Source organism: Cervus canadensis, chromosome 5, assembly GCF_019320065.1.
Source record: "Cervus canadensis isolate Bull #8, Minnesota chromosome 5, ASM1932006v1, whole genome shotgun sequence".
Classification (NCBI taxonomy): Eukaryota; Metazoa; Chordata; class Mammalia; order Artiodactyla; family Cervidae; genus Cervus; species Cervus canadensis.
In genome coordinates, this window is record NC_057390.1 from 36,895,752 (window position 1) to 36,911,589 (window position 15,838).

General features: G+C 38.6%; 1 protein-coding gene across 2 annotated transcripts in view; it reads right to left on the reverse strand.

Moving 5' to 3' along the window:
- Positions 1–1,009: 1,009 nt before the first annotated feature.
- The window catches only part of EFEMP1 (EGF containing fibulin extracellular matrix protein 1), a 70,117-nt gene continuing 55,288 nt past the window's right edge, over positions 1,010–15,838 (reverse strand). For both annotated transcript variants that reach the window (XM_043468603.1, XM_043468604.1), the window contains exons 6-11: positions 14,828–14,947; positions 13,762–13,881; positions 12,410–12,529; positions 7,960–8,083; positions 7,685–7,880; positions 1,010–1,632 (exon numbers count right to left, since the gene is read on the reverse strand). In XM_043468603.1, coding sequence (XP_043324538.1) covers positions 1,471–1,632; positions 7,685–7,880; positions 7,960–8,083; positions 12,410–12,529; positions 13,762–13,881; positions 14,828–14,947 — 842 coding nt within the window. In that variant the 3' untranslated portion in view covers positions 1,010–1,470. The remainder of the gene's footprint in view (positions 1,633–7,684; positions 7,881–7,959; positions 8,084–12,409; positions 12,530–13,761; positions 13,882–14,827; positions 14,948–15,838) is intronic.

Sequence of the window (15,838 nt, forward strand, 5' to 3'; positions counted from 1 at the left end):
CGACTTTTTGCAACCCCGTGGATTGCAGCCTGCCAGGCTCCTCTGTCCATGGGGATTATCCAGGCAAGAATACTAGATTGGGTTGCCATGCCCTCCTCCAGGGGGTCTTCCCAACCCAGAGATCGAACCCAGGCCTCCCACATTGCAGGGGGATTCTTTTACTGACTGAGCCACCAGGGAATAATGGGGTGGGTAGTGTATCCATTCTCCAGAGAATCTTCCTCACCCAGAAATTGAACCGGGGTCTCCTGCCTTGCAGGTGGATTCTTTACCAGCTGATCTACCAGGGAAGCCAGAAGTATATATAACCTATGCAGGGGCTTCCCAGGTGGCACAATGCAAGAGGTGCAAGAGATGTGAGTTCAATCCTTGGGCCGGGAAGATCCCCTGGGGTAGGAAATGGCAACCCACTCCAGTATTCTTGCCTGAAAAATTCCATGGACAGAGAAGCCTGGTGGCTTACATTCCATGGGGTCACAAAGAATTAGATACAACTAAGCAACTGAGCACACAGACACATTTTAACACATAGATTATATGTACTTCTATAATTATATATATTTTAGAGGTGGGGGTAGAAGGTCAGGACTTATGCATGTCACCAGAACCTGACCATGCTGGCACCCTGATCTTGGACTTCCAGCCTCCAGACTGTGAGAAATAAATTTATGTTGTTTATAAGCCACTCGGTTAGTCTATAGTATTTTGTTATAGCAACTTAAACTGACTAGTACACCAAGTGTGCTTCTTCTGGTCAACTCCAAAGTGGTTTAGAAATGAATTTGTTTTCTCATCTCCTCCCCATAGATTTCTCAATATAATAATTTTCTAGGGGATATCTTATTCATTGTGGGAATTTTGCTTGCTGTTTTTGTTTATAATCATAACAAAAATTTCTGAAAAAATGTAAAATATAGAAACTACTATACTATGTGATAGTGATTTATTACTATGTAATAAACAACTACATTTAGACTGATCATAAAAGTAAAAACCAACACAAATATCCTCATTTTCTAAAGAAATATATCTTTATTGACTTTTTCCATTTTCTTACAAAGCAGTTAAAATCTCATTCTTGAACTTGCATGCTGTTCAATGTGGCTGTCTCCTTATGAGACTGTCAGTGGAAATGTGGTAAGTTTCCTTAAGCACCACAGAAGACAATCATTGCGTGGTCCCACTTTTCCAGAAAAGAATCCAAGTTTCACTAGAAAGAGTATGCTTAGCTCTCTTGAAGAAGACCAGTTTAGTGGATTAATGTCTAATTTACATACAGTAAGAAAGACAACCTTTGAATCTTTACAGATTAAATGCCCACTTTATACCATGGTGTAATTGTTTGAATTATTCATGAGTGTACAGTATATAGATGTAGATGAACTAGATATGTCTATAAATAAAATAGTGCTTTAAGATAACAATATTCTTTGGCTGGTTTAAATGCCTACAGTGGACTCTTTAAAAACACTAAAATGAAAATGGCCCCACTATTATTGTCAATCTTAACACTGAACTAGTGCGGAAGGTTCCTATACTGTTGACTGTCAGCATCTCCAGGTCCACTATATATTCTCTTGGTCCTGATAGCGACTTCACCAGCACAAGCATTGCACTTACAGGACTTGTTTGCTAAAATGAAAGAAAAATGAGGGAGTGAGAGAATAATTTTTCCTCTGTTGGAGTTTCTATTATTTGTGAATACACTTCCTTATAAGAATTAGGGGAAGAATTCTGAGGTAGGATTAAAGTCACTACTTAGTCCATTCTTGGTTATAATCCTTCTTGAATCTTGTCTCTTGTCCACACAGTCATTAGTTTCAGATATAGGGACATGTTTTTTTGATAGTTCTTTGTTTTCTTTCATCTCTCTGTGTTAATTTTTCTCTTCACTTTTATTGAGTAGTTATATCAATAAGACTTCCCTGGTGGCTCAGATGGGGTAAAGCGTTTGCCTACAATGTGGGAGACCTGGGTTCAATCCCTGGGTCAAGAAGATCTCCTGGAGAAGGGAATGGCAACCCACTCCAGTATTCTTGCCACTCCCCCAGAAAAAGGGGCTCAAAGAAATATTTTGGAGAAGGAAATGGCAACCTACTCCAGAACTCTTGCCTGGAAAATCCTATGGACGGAGAAGGCTACAGTCCATGGGGTCTCAAAGAGTCAGACATGACTGAGCGACTTCACTTTATATCAATAAGAGACTGCAGTTCAAGTGAGAATGACTCATTATAGAGACTGCAGTTTATGTGAGAATCTGATATTTTTTGGACTGATAAAAAAAGTTGTCACCTTTCACTTCTCACCATTGTGGATCTGTTTATATTCTAATAGGTGAAGAGATATATAAATAGTTTCAATAGAATGTGGCAAATGCTAAGATATGTGGGGATATGCAGGGTTACATGAAGATACATAGAGGCATATGTATGTGTATGTGTTAGTTGCTCAATCGTATCTGACCCCGTGGGCTGCAGTCTGATAGGCTTCTCTGTCCATGGAATTTTGCAGGCAAGAATACTGCAGTGGGTTGCTATTCCCTTCTCTAGGGGGTCTTTCAGACCCAGGGATTAAACTTGGGTCTCTTGCATTGCAGGCAGATTCTGTACCATTTGAGCCACCAGGGAAGTCCATATAGAGGTGTATACACACAGGGAAAAAGAGAGGGACTCTGAAGCATTAAGGGAAGGCCTTTGATTGCTTGAGGACAGTCACTGAGAATAATTGGGAGTTTTGTAAAGAAGGATGTTCTAGAGAAATGGATGCAGTTTCATTTTGATGCACAATATGATGGGTACTGGAGACTCCAGAGAGATCAGTTTGGACAGGCAGGCAGGTAGATGTGTGGATCTGGATGCCAAGAGGAGGGCAGGGATAGAAACAGTGGGTTAGGACTTTCGCTGTCACTTCAATTGTGTGCACGCTAAGTTGCTTCAGTTGTGTCCGACCCTTTGTGACCCTATGGACTGTAGCCTGCCAGGCTCTTCTGTCCATGGGATTCTCCAGGCAAGCACACTGGAGTGGGTTGCCATGCCTTCCTCCAGGGTATCTTCCCGACCCAGGGATGGAACCCGAGTCTCTCATGTCTCTTGAATTGGCAGGCGGGTTCTTTAATACTAGCACTACCTGGGGAACACAGTCACTTCAACAGATGGACATTAAACCAAGGGAGAAAATGTACACATGATAATAATGGGTCCAGGAGAGGCCAACATTTAAGGATGGGCAGAAGAGAAACCATCGAAGGAAGCTGAGAAGAAATAGATAATTAAGTAGAAAACAGATGAACAGCAAGAAGTGCCCAGTAGAGCAGGGGAGGATGAGGGTGACTAGAATTGAAAAATGCCCCTGAATATAGCAGTATGGATGCTGTTGGTGGCTTTTTTTTCCAGAGCAATTTCAGTAAGGTAGTGGGAATAGAAGGCGGAAGAGTAACTAGGAAGTGAGAAAGTAGAGACTGTGATTACAGACTATGCTTTAAGAACCTTGGCTAGGAAGGGAGAACAGAGAGAGGAGGCAACATCTAGAGGGAAAACAAGTTGGATATGTAGGAGGTATATTAGAATTTAATAGGGTAAGTTCCCAAAGGAAATGGAATGAAGAATACAGGGGTGAGTTGGCCAAGAAGGATAGAAGGGGGACACATGGAGTTAAATTTGCAAGGGATAGGATGATAAGTTCAAATAATTCATGACTGTTGGTTTCAGTGGTTTCAGAAGAGCAGGAGGTGAGTTCACCTACTGAAAATAGAGGGTGACTCCATGGACATGAATTTGAGCAAGCTCCAGGAGTTGGTGATGGACTGGGAGACCTGGTATGCTGCAGTTCATGGGGTTGCAAAGAGTTGGACATGACTGAGCAACTGAACTGAAGTACTTAAAGAGTATGGGGACATTTGCAATCAGCGACTGAAGAGAAGGAACAGAAAGAAACAAAGGAAGTAAGAGGATTGTTGAGCATACTGAGGACACATCTGAAGATTTAAAATATTAACAATCTGTGCTGACGAGGTGGGTATGAAAATAGATATGGATTATGTGATTGATCTAGGGTTGCTGGACAAGGAGTGGAGGTGCTGATGACAGTAGTTCAGGGGTCCACCAAGAAGCTGTAGGCTGTGAGAAAATGGGGGATGAGGGGTCAGAGGACTAACATCACTTTGAGGGTAAAGTGAGGGCATGAAAGAGGAGAATCGGTCCCTGAGGGGATCACTGGAGACTAAGCTTCCAGTGTGGAACTGTTCTGAATGATAAAAGTGTCCATCATTTGGCTATAGGGTGGTGGCAGAGTGACATGAAGCTGAAGTTCATCGGAGATGACATGGCCCCCATGTCATTTGTAGGCTAAGGTCCGGATGACTATAATAGTGCCCAATTCTGAGTGAATTGAATCTTACCTACTCCCTACACACTCCCTGAGTGAGCTCATCCATAGCCATGGCTTCAAGTATGACAAATCTGCCAGTGACTTTAAAGTCTATACTATGAATTCCAAGCCCACATATCCAATACGTTACTCAGATTTACCTGGAAGTCTCAAGGCAACCAGTACTCCATGTGTCCAAACTGAACTCCTTGGCTTCCCCTCCATACTAACTCCTTCCTTATCTCAGTAAATGGTCCCACCATCTACTGTTGCTCAAGACAGAAACTTGGAGGTTATCCATGATGTTTCACCCCCCTTCACCTCCCCATAAAAAACGGCTCACCAAGTCATGTAGTTCTTTGTATATTATCATAAATCTGTCCACTTCTTTTGGACACACTGCTATCACCCTAGACCCCCATCTTTTGAATTACTGGTCTCTCCATTTCATTTTTGCTCCACTTCAATCCAGGCTCTACAGTGTAGCCAGGGTTTCTTTCTTTCTTTTTTTAATGAAAATCTGATAGCAACTCCTCTTCTTGAAACCCTTAGTATGGTCTGTCATGCATTATGTGATATAGGCCCTGCTCATCTCTCCAGGCTTCTCTCAAATCACTCTGACTATAGCACCTGGAGTTGTAGATCAACTTGTTTGCTTTTTATTCCTTCCATTTGCTAGTCTCTAACTGCTGGTCTTTAGTTTAAATCTACTTCCAGGAAGCTCCCAGACCACTGCTATCTTGGTTGGGGTGGACATGTAGTGTATTCATGAGGAATTTGCCATGTTCAGTTGAAACATTCAGCACACTTGTGAACACTTGTTCAATGTCTTGACCGTAAGCCCTACTGGGGCCAAAACTCGTTTGGTTATATCACTGCTCTATTTCTAGAACTTAGCATGGTACTTGCCTTTATAGGTAACAGTGATACCTTGAAGGTGTTGATTGAATTAATTCATTCATTTAAAAATATTTTTGAGCACCTGCAAAATGCCAGGTACCATTCATTCTATGTGCTGTACATGGAAAAGTGAACAGATAGACAATGTCTCTGCTCATTGTCCTCACACTGTAGTAGGTGACACAGACAAATAAATATTATGGAAGGTGGTGCTAGGGGTTATGAACAAAAATAAGTCTCAGTGAGGGAGGACAGATATTGGTTGGTGTGGGTGAAGGATGGTATTCTACCTTCAATTTCGTGTATTACTTCTTTCTAATGTGTTCACTTTTCTAAGGAAGATTTTCTCAGTATTCTCCCAAAAGGAATATAAATAAAATCCTATATCCCTCAGATTCTTTCAAGTTTAAGGTCCAGTCTCATCCTTATCAAGAAGACTCCTAATTCTTTGATGTCTTATACCATGGAATTAAACACAATTAAACACTGCTGCTGTTTTCATAGGTGTTAACTATGCCACAAAGTAATATTTAAAGCTCTTTGATATAAGGAACTGTGTATTACATACACCTGGGATGGAACTGAGCATATAATAAGTGTTTAATTAATGCCTGCTGATTGTAAATGGCCTCAGCACAAGTGGAATTTCAGTGAAGACATTTTGTAGGATTTGATACAATGACTTTTTGAATTATGTGATAAGAAGTAGTCTTGAAATATCTTTTTATTTTAAATGCTTCTTTTTGGTTTTCAAATAGTATTTAACTCTGGGATTATAAAAGTTGACAATATTTTATATCATTCGTTAAAAGGGATTTTACTTGAGAAAAATACTGTGTTTATATTTGACAATATCAAGTTGATAAGTGCATTGATATGAATCATAAAACTTTAATAGTGCCATGTTTATTAAAAAAACATGCAGGAACTTTGCATAACTATTTGTTGATACTCCTAGGAAATTTTTTTTCTTAAATTATACCTAAGAGTTCCAAATGGAAAATTATTTTTAAAGCAGATTTTAAGATGAACCTATTTTGTTGCTATGGGTTACAAATAATGTGATTTCTTTGGGATAAAATTATGAAATTGTTATTATTTGAACTGTGTGAAGTTCCTTTAAAGTAAATTTCTTATAAATATCTAGTGTATCTCAAATTTAAAGCAGCAAATGTTAAATAAGTTTATTTTTAGTTATTAGAAAAAAGAATAGTAACAGATTGTATTTGGGTTGGGTTTTTCTCTTCAGAAGTTGGTCATGAGAAATTAATCATTTCTAATTTACTGGCAAAGAAACAGAATCACATAATTCTGGAGCTGGAAGGGAACTTAATATATCAAAGAACAGGATAAACGTGTAAACATTAAAAATCTGTAAACTCTACCACAAGGATGAATTTCCCAATTTACTTTTCATATTCTCAAAATGAAATATTGACCTTAAAATTCGATTAAAAATGAAGAGTGCCCAAAGGAGTTTTGAGAAAATTGTAACTGGATGAATAACATCCTTAACATGAAACAGTTACCGTAACCCTGCAAACTGGTTGGTGGGGTGCCATCATTTTCACATGAAGTGGTGAGCCATATTTAAAATGTCAAAATTTTAACCTAAAATGAACTTGCTAAGATTTTGCAGGGGGGCTGGACTGCTGAGACATTGGAGTCAGGAAGATCTGCTGGGAAACCCCTGGAGGGATTAGAGAGGAGCTAAGAGACAGTTTAAAGGAAGAGAGTCAGGGACATGAGGAAGCAAAGATAACACAGGGGACACTGTGAAGAGAAAAATGGCAGAATTCAGAGAAAGGTTTAATATAGGCAATGAAAGAAAAGGAAAACATAAAGGTGACCTCACATTGCCTTCCTGGAAATTTGCAAGAATGGTACAACTTATTGGTTGTATACATGGTACAAGGGTGGGAGGTTGAGGCCACTTCTTAGATACTTCTGGGTCTTAGTTTTGGTGCAAATGTAAATAATCTTGTGAATGTAACAATAAGGAATTCAGGGTTTTTGAAAAGTTCTGTAGGAATTAGTTTTTATATGTCCAATTAAATAGCTATCACTGATTTGTAGTATCTATTTAGTGTGTGTGTGTGTGTGCGCACGCATGCAGGCGGGCTTGTGTTTTGGTGGTCACATATAACTCTGTTAGAGTCTATAATTTTTATCTGAGTGAATTTAGAGAAGCTATTTCATCTCCCTGGGTCTCACTTTTCTGTAAAATATGGAGATAAATATTAATCTTACCAAGTATCAATACTACCAAGAGGATTATGAGATAATGCATACAGGAAGGCCTTACACAATGCCTGCACATAAAAACTCTTTAAATGTTGGCTTTCTTTCCAAGTGAATTACTATCAAACAACAACAAACTTGAACCATTCTCAGCTAAGGTTGCCCTCAGGATACTTACTCTTAGGTAGAACTCTCCATTTTCATTTCCCGATTTAATCCGAAAAGTGTTGATAGTGTTGGCATAAATGGTTGTAGCCTGTATTTGGAAGATGTCTGATGGTACAGACCTATCAGATCGAATGCTCATGTATTTGTAGACGATGGATTGAGGAAGTTCTCTGCACATTGCGTTTGAAACTGGGCAAACACATCGGCTGCAGAGACAAAAGTATTCACTGTTAGGCTTGGTAAAATCAGAAGATTCTCAGTTTCAAAAGTTCTGGTTTTTCTTACTTCTCTGATGTTAGAACATAGGGATCTTGACAAGGATTTCGTGGGTAACAACGGAAGCCGCCATGATAATTCCAACACATTTCATCTTCCCGACATTCATTTGTGGTCTCACACTCATTTATATCTGTAGAGATGCAGAGTCAAAGAGTTTACTGATATAAGTAAATTGCCTAAGTGGCAGATGCGAGTTTGCCACCAGAAGGAGGTATATGAGAATCTGGACTGTTTAATTTGATTTTAGGCCTAAAACTTGGTGGGACCTGAATTCATTGCATTTGATTCAGAACAGACGTAGTGAAACCATTCTCGACAGATTAATATGTGTCATTTCATCGTATTTTATCAAGCCTCTATTATTCATCTGTTGAATTCAAAGCCAAATTCTAGGCCATTGACTGCTTAAATAAAAGTGAAAGACACCACTTCTTGGGGGATTAGGGAAGGCTGAAGGAAGGAGGAGCCCTCTCAACTTGGCCTAGAAAAGGTGGTGGTTAGATAGGATTTTTATCATGGAGGTGGGGAGGGCCTTCCAGTGTGAGAAAGCAGCAAACAAAAACTGGAGATGGTAGTTTGTTGTCAGGCTCAGGAGCTTGAAGAGAGGGAAAAGCTAGAATGTGGTTTCAGTAAGTTGTAGCATGCTGCTGGATAGTTGGTGCTCTGGGAGTGGGTTACACTGTCCTTAGGAAGCTGTTTACAGGAACGGAAATGAAGCTATGAAGCATTCCAGCATGCGAAAGTGAAAGTCGCTCGGTTGTGTCTGACTTTGCAACCCCATGGACTATACAATCCATGGAATTCTCCAGGCCAGAGTACTGGAGTGAGTAGCCGTTCCCTCCACCAGGGGATCTCCCCAACTCAGGGATTGAACCCAGGTCTCCCACATTGTGGGAAGATTCTTTACCAGCTGAGCCACAAGGGAAGCCCAAGAATACTAGAGTGGGTGGCCTATCCCTTCTCCAGCAGATCTTCCCGAACAAGAAATCAAACCGGGGTCTCCTGCATTGCAGGCAGATTCTTTATCAGCTGAGCTACCAGGGAAGCCCATAGAATGTGGCTATTTAAAGATCATGGGGAAGAAGAGGAATTAAGGAAGGGGCTGTCAGCAGTGAGAAGCAACCCAGGAAAATGTTCAAGGAGGTCAGAATAGAGAGAGAGAGTCTCAAGAAGGAGGGTTGTGGAAAGGTCAGAATGGACAAAGACTGAGTTTAGATTTGTGAATCAAGAGTTTCCAGATGACATCTGAGAGAACAGTTTCTCCAGAGAACCATTACATTTACAACAATGACAAAAATTACATTAATATGCACATCCTTATGTGTGCCTCTCTTTACACTTAAATAATGATAAGATTTTATCCAATATAAGTCTTTTCTGAATCATTCCTTCCACACAATCAGATATTTTCATTCATTAATTTACGTATTCCATAAATAATTTACTGAATTCTTATTAACAAGGCAGTCATAGCACAGTTGCTGGGATGTGATCTCTTTCTTCTCTCTGAATTCTTATATCTCATTTTTCCTCTTTTGGGGCCTTTATTGGTTTCTGCTTTGCATTATTGAAATCTGCATGTTTGTTTCAATCCTTCTATTAGCTTGTAAATTCCTGGAGGGTAAGCACCATCGTGTACATCTTTTTATCCCTTTTCACATAGCATGAATGCACTGGAGGCACCTGGATTTTAGCAAATATTAAACTGAATGTGAGAGTTGGACTATAAAGAAAGCTGAGCACCAAAGAATTGATGCTTTTGAACTGTTGTGTTGGAGAAGACTCTTGAGAGTCCCTTGGATTACAAGGAGATCCAACCAGTCCATCCTAAAGGAGATCAGTTCTGGGTGTTCATTGGAAGGACTGATGTTGAAGCTGAAACTCCAATATTTTGGCCACCTGATGTGAAGAGCTGACTCATTTGAAAAGATCCTGATGCTGGGAAAGATTGAGGGTAGGAGGAGAAGGGGATGACAGAGGATGAGATGGTTGGATGGCATCACTGACTCAATGGACATGAGTTTGGGTAAACTCAGGGAGTTGGTGATGGACAGGGAGGCCTGGCGTGCTGTGGTTCATGGGGTCGCAAAGAGTTGGACACGACTGAGCGACTGAACTGACTGACTGACTGAAACTGAATTAAGTTGTTCTTCACACAACATGTGGGGATTGTGAGAAAGATATCTCTATTGGGCATGAAGGAAAAACAAATCAGGGTTAAGTGGCTGACCCAAGTGTAAACAGATAGTGACAGGCATCTTTCCACCACAAGGTACAGCATCCTCTAAATGAGAATAATTCCATTCTTTGTCTTTGGAGAAAAAAAAACTTTCTTTTAGCTTCCAAACTGGCAAGAGCTATCTGGAACCCAAGAGGAGACTGGAAAAGCCATGCAGTTTCCAAGAGTCAGTTACAAAAAGTATCTTCTTTTGGACTGGCTGTGGCTAAAGAAAGAACTTAGATTCCTCAGAAGAAATCATAGCTGACTTGTTCTTTCAATATTTTTCACTTTTTTGAAAAATAAAGATGCTGCTTAACTACAGGACTGGTTTGTTATATGGAGTTCAAAAGTGGCAAAAGGAAACTTTATGTAGTAATTTTATTTATTACTTCCAGTAATTTACAGCCTAGCATAATCAGCTCCTTAATCATTTTGGAAGGTTTTTCAGAAATGATTAATAGTATTAAAATATTTCATGAGTGTGTCTGTGTATCTGAGTATTCTCTCTCTCTGTTTCTCTTCCTCACCACTGTCCCTTTCCCTCCCCACACCAACCAGCACATACACAGAGAGTTTTCATTTTTGCAAGACTGTGGAAATGAGAACAGTTACTTCATCCCCCAAATAAACTTTTTAGGGGAATCGAAACTCTTTTGGTATTAATTTAACCTGTGGACTGTTGGGAAGGGATGCTTTCAGTGGGGTAAACCAGTTGTTTTATATCTTAAAAGAATGGTCTCTGTCACAAAAAATGTTTTAGTTTAACAAATATTCTTCAAGATATAACACTGATGAATCCCTTATTTGCAATTCCACTGCATTTCACCTTTCATCATAACAGATACAAATGTTTCCATATAAATAAAGTAGGCAGGTAACTGAGTGTTAACTTGTTTCTGTCTTTTGCTGGGTATCAAGTCCACTTTTTGATTTAAAAAACACATAGATATTTGTTTGAAGGGCTCCAGGGAAATTGGTTAAGATAACCCTCTGGCTAACATTTTCCTGCATGTAATATTCATGTTAAAAGTCTCAATTAGAGTTCAGAAAATAAAACCTTTGAAATGCAATGTTTTTCCACAATTAACATTACAGAGTCTCTAGTAACCTTGAAAGGGGTAGAAAGATGTTACTTGTGTAATGAACTACATTCTGATTATACTCATGTTTTGTGGTTAGATTCTAGTTGAATAATCACATGCATGCTATAAAGAATCAGGTAATAGATGTTCCTGTGAGTTAATATTTCCCTGCAAAATCATGATGCAGACTAAGAATCTTATCTCCTTTCCTAGATATTTTCTTTTCTTAGCAGAATTTTACTGTCCTTTTAGAAAAAATTTGCTAGGTCATTTATATTGCTAGGTAAATTTCATAAAAACATCTTGAATTTTCCAGGCTTTATATCTTATAGTTTTTCTGTGTATTATTCCATTTCATTCCCTCAACTCCCTTTTCCAAATGAGAAAGTTCAGGCTCAGAGAAGTCTGATAATTTGTTAAAATTGTATAGATAGAATGTCATATAGTTGGGTCTTCAACAGATTTTGTGTCTTCAAATTCAGTCATTTTTTTTCACTTATTTATATAAACATGTGTTTGTACCAAATTTTCCAGGATTTTCAAATCTTTCAGAGAAATTCTGAAATTATCCTATGTAGGGAGCTGCATCTTCTACCTATATGTCACTATGAAGATCACCTGAATATTTATTTTAAAACTGGATCGAAAGACATTAGCTATTTTTGGATTAATAGTTTCTTTTTTTGACTGAAGAATTCAGGCACATTTTAATACACATGATGCTGATTTTGTCAACACGTATTACTATCCAGTTTATAATCCTAATGTTTTAGAGAATTGAGATCTTTTTGAGGTACACCTAACCACACATTAAGCTTATGTTCTACACTGAAATTCATGGTGAAATATTTTAATAATTGAATAATTTTTGGTGGATGATTAGAGGATGTATATCATAGGAATTATGTAGGCTATCTAGAAGGCATATTCATATTTTATTAAAATTATTTCTATTTTAAGAAAAAAATTATTACTTTAAATTTCAAAGAAAGATAACACTGAATATCCTCTTTATGAGGTGTGCATGTCTCATGACCAACAGGGGAAAAAAGAGCTCAAATTGTAAAAAACGAGAGTCTGTGGTAGAGATTCCAATACTTCCTCCCTGTTTTTCTTGGTTAAAACTTAACAGATCTGAAAACGATAAACTTACCCTGACATGTTCTACCTCTCACCACCTGGTATCCTTGGGGGCACATACATGAGAATTTCCCAGGTTCGTTTACACACTGATACTGACACAGGTAGCTCGAAGTTCTGCATTCATCAATGTCTGTTGAACCAGACAAAAGCAACAACATAGAGCTGAACACTTACATGTCATTATTTTGGTAATTTTTTAAAAAAAACATTGCAATCTCTGAAACAGAAATGCAATACTTTATAAGAGGCTCAAATGCAAGTTCTAACAATATCAGCTTATTTCTCATGGAACTTCACAGAGCAGAAAATTTTCTTACCATCAGTTTTACTCAATTACTGCTGACACTTTGGCAAATCCTGGAACTAACCATCCTAGCTGAGCAGACTGAAAGAAGTGGTTTGTGGTTGATGATCCTCGTGTTGTGCTTGGCAGACCCACCCTTGATGCAGATTCATATTTGCCTTCTCAGAAATTAGGTGGCTCTGCTTCCAAGTTCATCTGAGTTTTGAACTCCCAAGTTCCATCCCTGTGCAAGCTTCTAGAGGTTGATGCCCTGGCAGAAGGCTTTGCATTTCTCAATGGTGCTGTTCTTACAGTTTGCTCAGAAGGGCAGAGGCAGCCGTCCAAAGCCAGCCCCTTTTGGTTTTGAGCACAGAGGCATGATGGGAGGCCTCTCTGTGTAGGGTGTGACCTTTGTGGCCCCAAGTAAAGCTGGGACAGTTTGTGAGGAAGTCAAGAGTGTGAAGTGTCAATGGCATCCCCCTCAGGATGTCTTAGGCCATTTGAAGTACACAGTGGAGCGAGCATGTGCAGTGGACTCTGATGGTGATCCCTCTGGTTAAATGGCCCTCTTCTTGATCACGTGGAGAGTGAAACGAAGGCACCTTAAGAAATGTGCCCCGGGCACACAGTGGCAGGGATGCCTAGGGGCCAGATCTTTTGGTTTCTATTCTAATGTTCCTGACATGCAATCAGCTACTTTTGAACTTAAATATGCCACTAGTCCCCTGGAATTCTCATTAGACACAGAATTTGATTCAGTAGGTCTGGACTGGGGTGTGAGAGTCTACAATTTCACAGGCCCCTAGGAGGTGCCTATTCTGCTGGCCCATCACACTTGAGAAGCAAGACACTGGAGTACCCTTGCTAATTATAAGACCCAGCCTACATCTAGTATTTCAATTATTTTTTCTCCTTTCTTTTGATAACATACTAAAAAGACAGTGTTATAAGTGAACTAAGTTAACTGGATTTTAGAACATAATAAAAATTTGCTTTCTTAAACAGGTATATACTCGGATAAAGCAACAGCAAAAACAGGAACTGTGCTATTACTACCAATTATTTGGATGATATTTTACCTTCACAGTTGAGCCTGTCACTGCTTAGCTCATATCCTTGATTGCACTGACAGATGAATGAACCAAGAATGTTGTAGCATTGCTGAGCACATTGATTGCTGGCATCACATTCATTTATATCTGAAAGGCAAGGTCATACACACTTATATATTTATGACTTTAAACATAGCCTTGCTCTTTTGTACCTATGTCATCAGATGATAAGTGAGTAATTCCCTAGCTGGATTCTTTGCCTTGCAGAAGCTCACTGGAGAACATCCATTCAGGTCTCATATTTATTGGAACAACTTCAAACATCTGTCATGTACTTCTTTTAGAAATACCAGAATATTTTTTTTCCTGGGAATGACGGTTAGTTTGGTGTTTGATGAATCTTTCCAAAAGAATTTAATGATTCTAATAAATATACATTCCAATATCTATTTTCTTTTATTGTTCAAATGCAAAATGCCAAGTCTATAAATAATTGATATAAGACACATACTGATACGGTCTCTCAGCATGCTGTAGTGAAGATTTATCTGTGCTATTTATTACTTTTTAAATGGGTCCCGTTAAATTCCATTGCAATTATAACATAAGCCTTTGAGACCCATACAGAGTTTTGCAATGCTCTAAGGCACTGAAAATATTGTGAAAAGGCATTTTTCCTGCACTAGATTTTTTCCATGTCATGCCAATCTTAAAACTGTGTGCTGTGACATTGCATTCTGAAAGGGTAGAAGCAGCATGTGAAAATCAGATGCACTCTCAGCAGAAAGTTTATGTATCTGAACTTGTAGTAAACACTTTGGCACCTTCAGTGTTTGTATCACACACTGTTGACTAACTAGTGTGTGTATATCAATTGATCTATAGTTAAAACCTTTTTTTGATACTGTCACAGAGGAGAACTAAAACCAAAGTTAAAAATTTTTACCATTTACATCTTGATGTGTTTTTAGAAACCAGACTGGTTATTGTCTTTTCAGCTTTATGTGGGGAAGTTGATGGAAACCATGAATATAGAAAACTGGAGATACTGCTGGGAACACAGAAATTGGTTGGCTGTTTCCAGAAGACTTACCTACACAGGTATAGTTGTTTGCTGCCAACTGAAACCCAGGACTGCACTGGCAATAAAATGATCCTGGCGTGTTCACACATCTTTGGTGGCAATATGGAGGGATGGCGCATTCGTCTATATCTAGGTTATTAAGCACACACGCAAAGAGAACCAAATTACCGACTATCCAAATTACTATTATTGATCTGTTTAATCTCAAGTTCTCAGCAGAACATTATCTAGAAAACCTGGAGACCTCATTTTAAAAGTAATTATTTTTCTTTTTAAAAAATTAGGGTATCTGTGCTTTAAATATAACTTTTGTATGCCCTCTGTAGCTAAATGAGATGTTAAGAACAAAGACTTCATAAACCTGGCTGGATGGGTTGAGATTTAAAGAGGGAAAAGCAATTAAAACTATTTCACATATAAGTAAGAATGTCAGGCTGGGAATATAAAAGCTTATTTATAATTATAGAAGTAGAAAAGAACTATGGAAGAATTGAGATATAGTATAAAACCAAGAAAGGAGGCTGCTGCTCAGCTGGTGACCTTGGTGAAGTCACTTAAATGTTCAGTAGTTCGTTTTTTCTTCCGTAAAATGTAGACAGTAATGTTTGCTATGTGTATCTCATGAAGTTTCTGTGAGAATCAAGTGAAAGAATGCTGTGGAAGGAATGGGATACTAAACAAGTTAATTTTTGAGAGTGCCTTTCTGATACACTGATCAAGTGTTCCAGCCTGTGTCCTTCTCATATAAATATTTCCAAATATAAAATGCTCAGTTGAGAACTTGCATGGCATGTGTAATTTAAAATAATAATTATATACTATCAATGCAATGATACTATCTTCTGGGAAAAATGAAAATAAAACATAACTTTATGTTGAACTCTTCTGGTATTTTAATAACTATAAGTGTGGGAGGCAGTGTGCTCAAGTAGGTAGTGTACCACGAGGTAACCTGAGTTTAAGTCTTTGTTCTGGCATTTACTAGCTTGGTCTTAACCTCTCAGAGTTTTCATTTCCTCT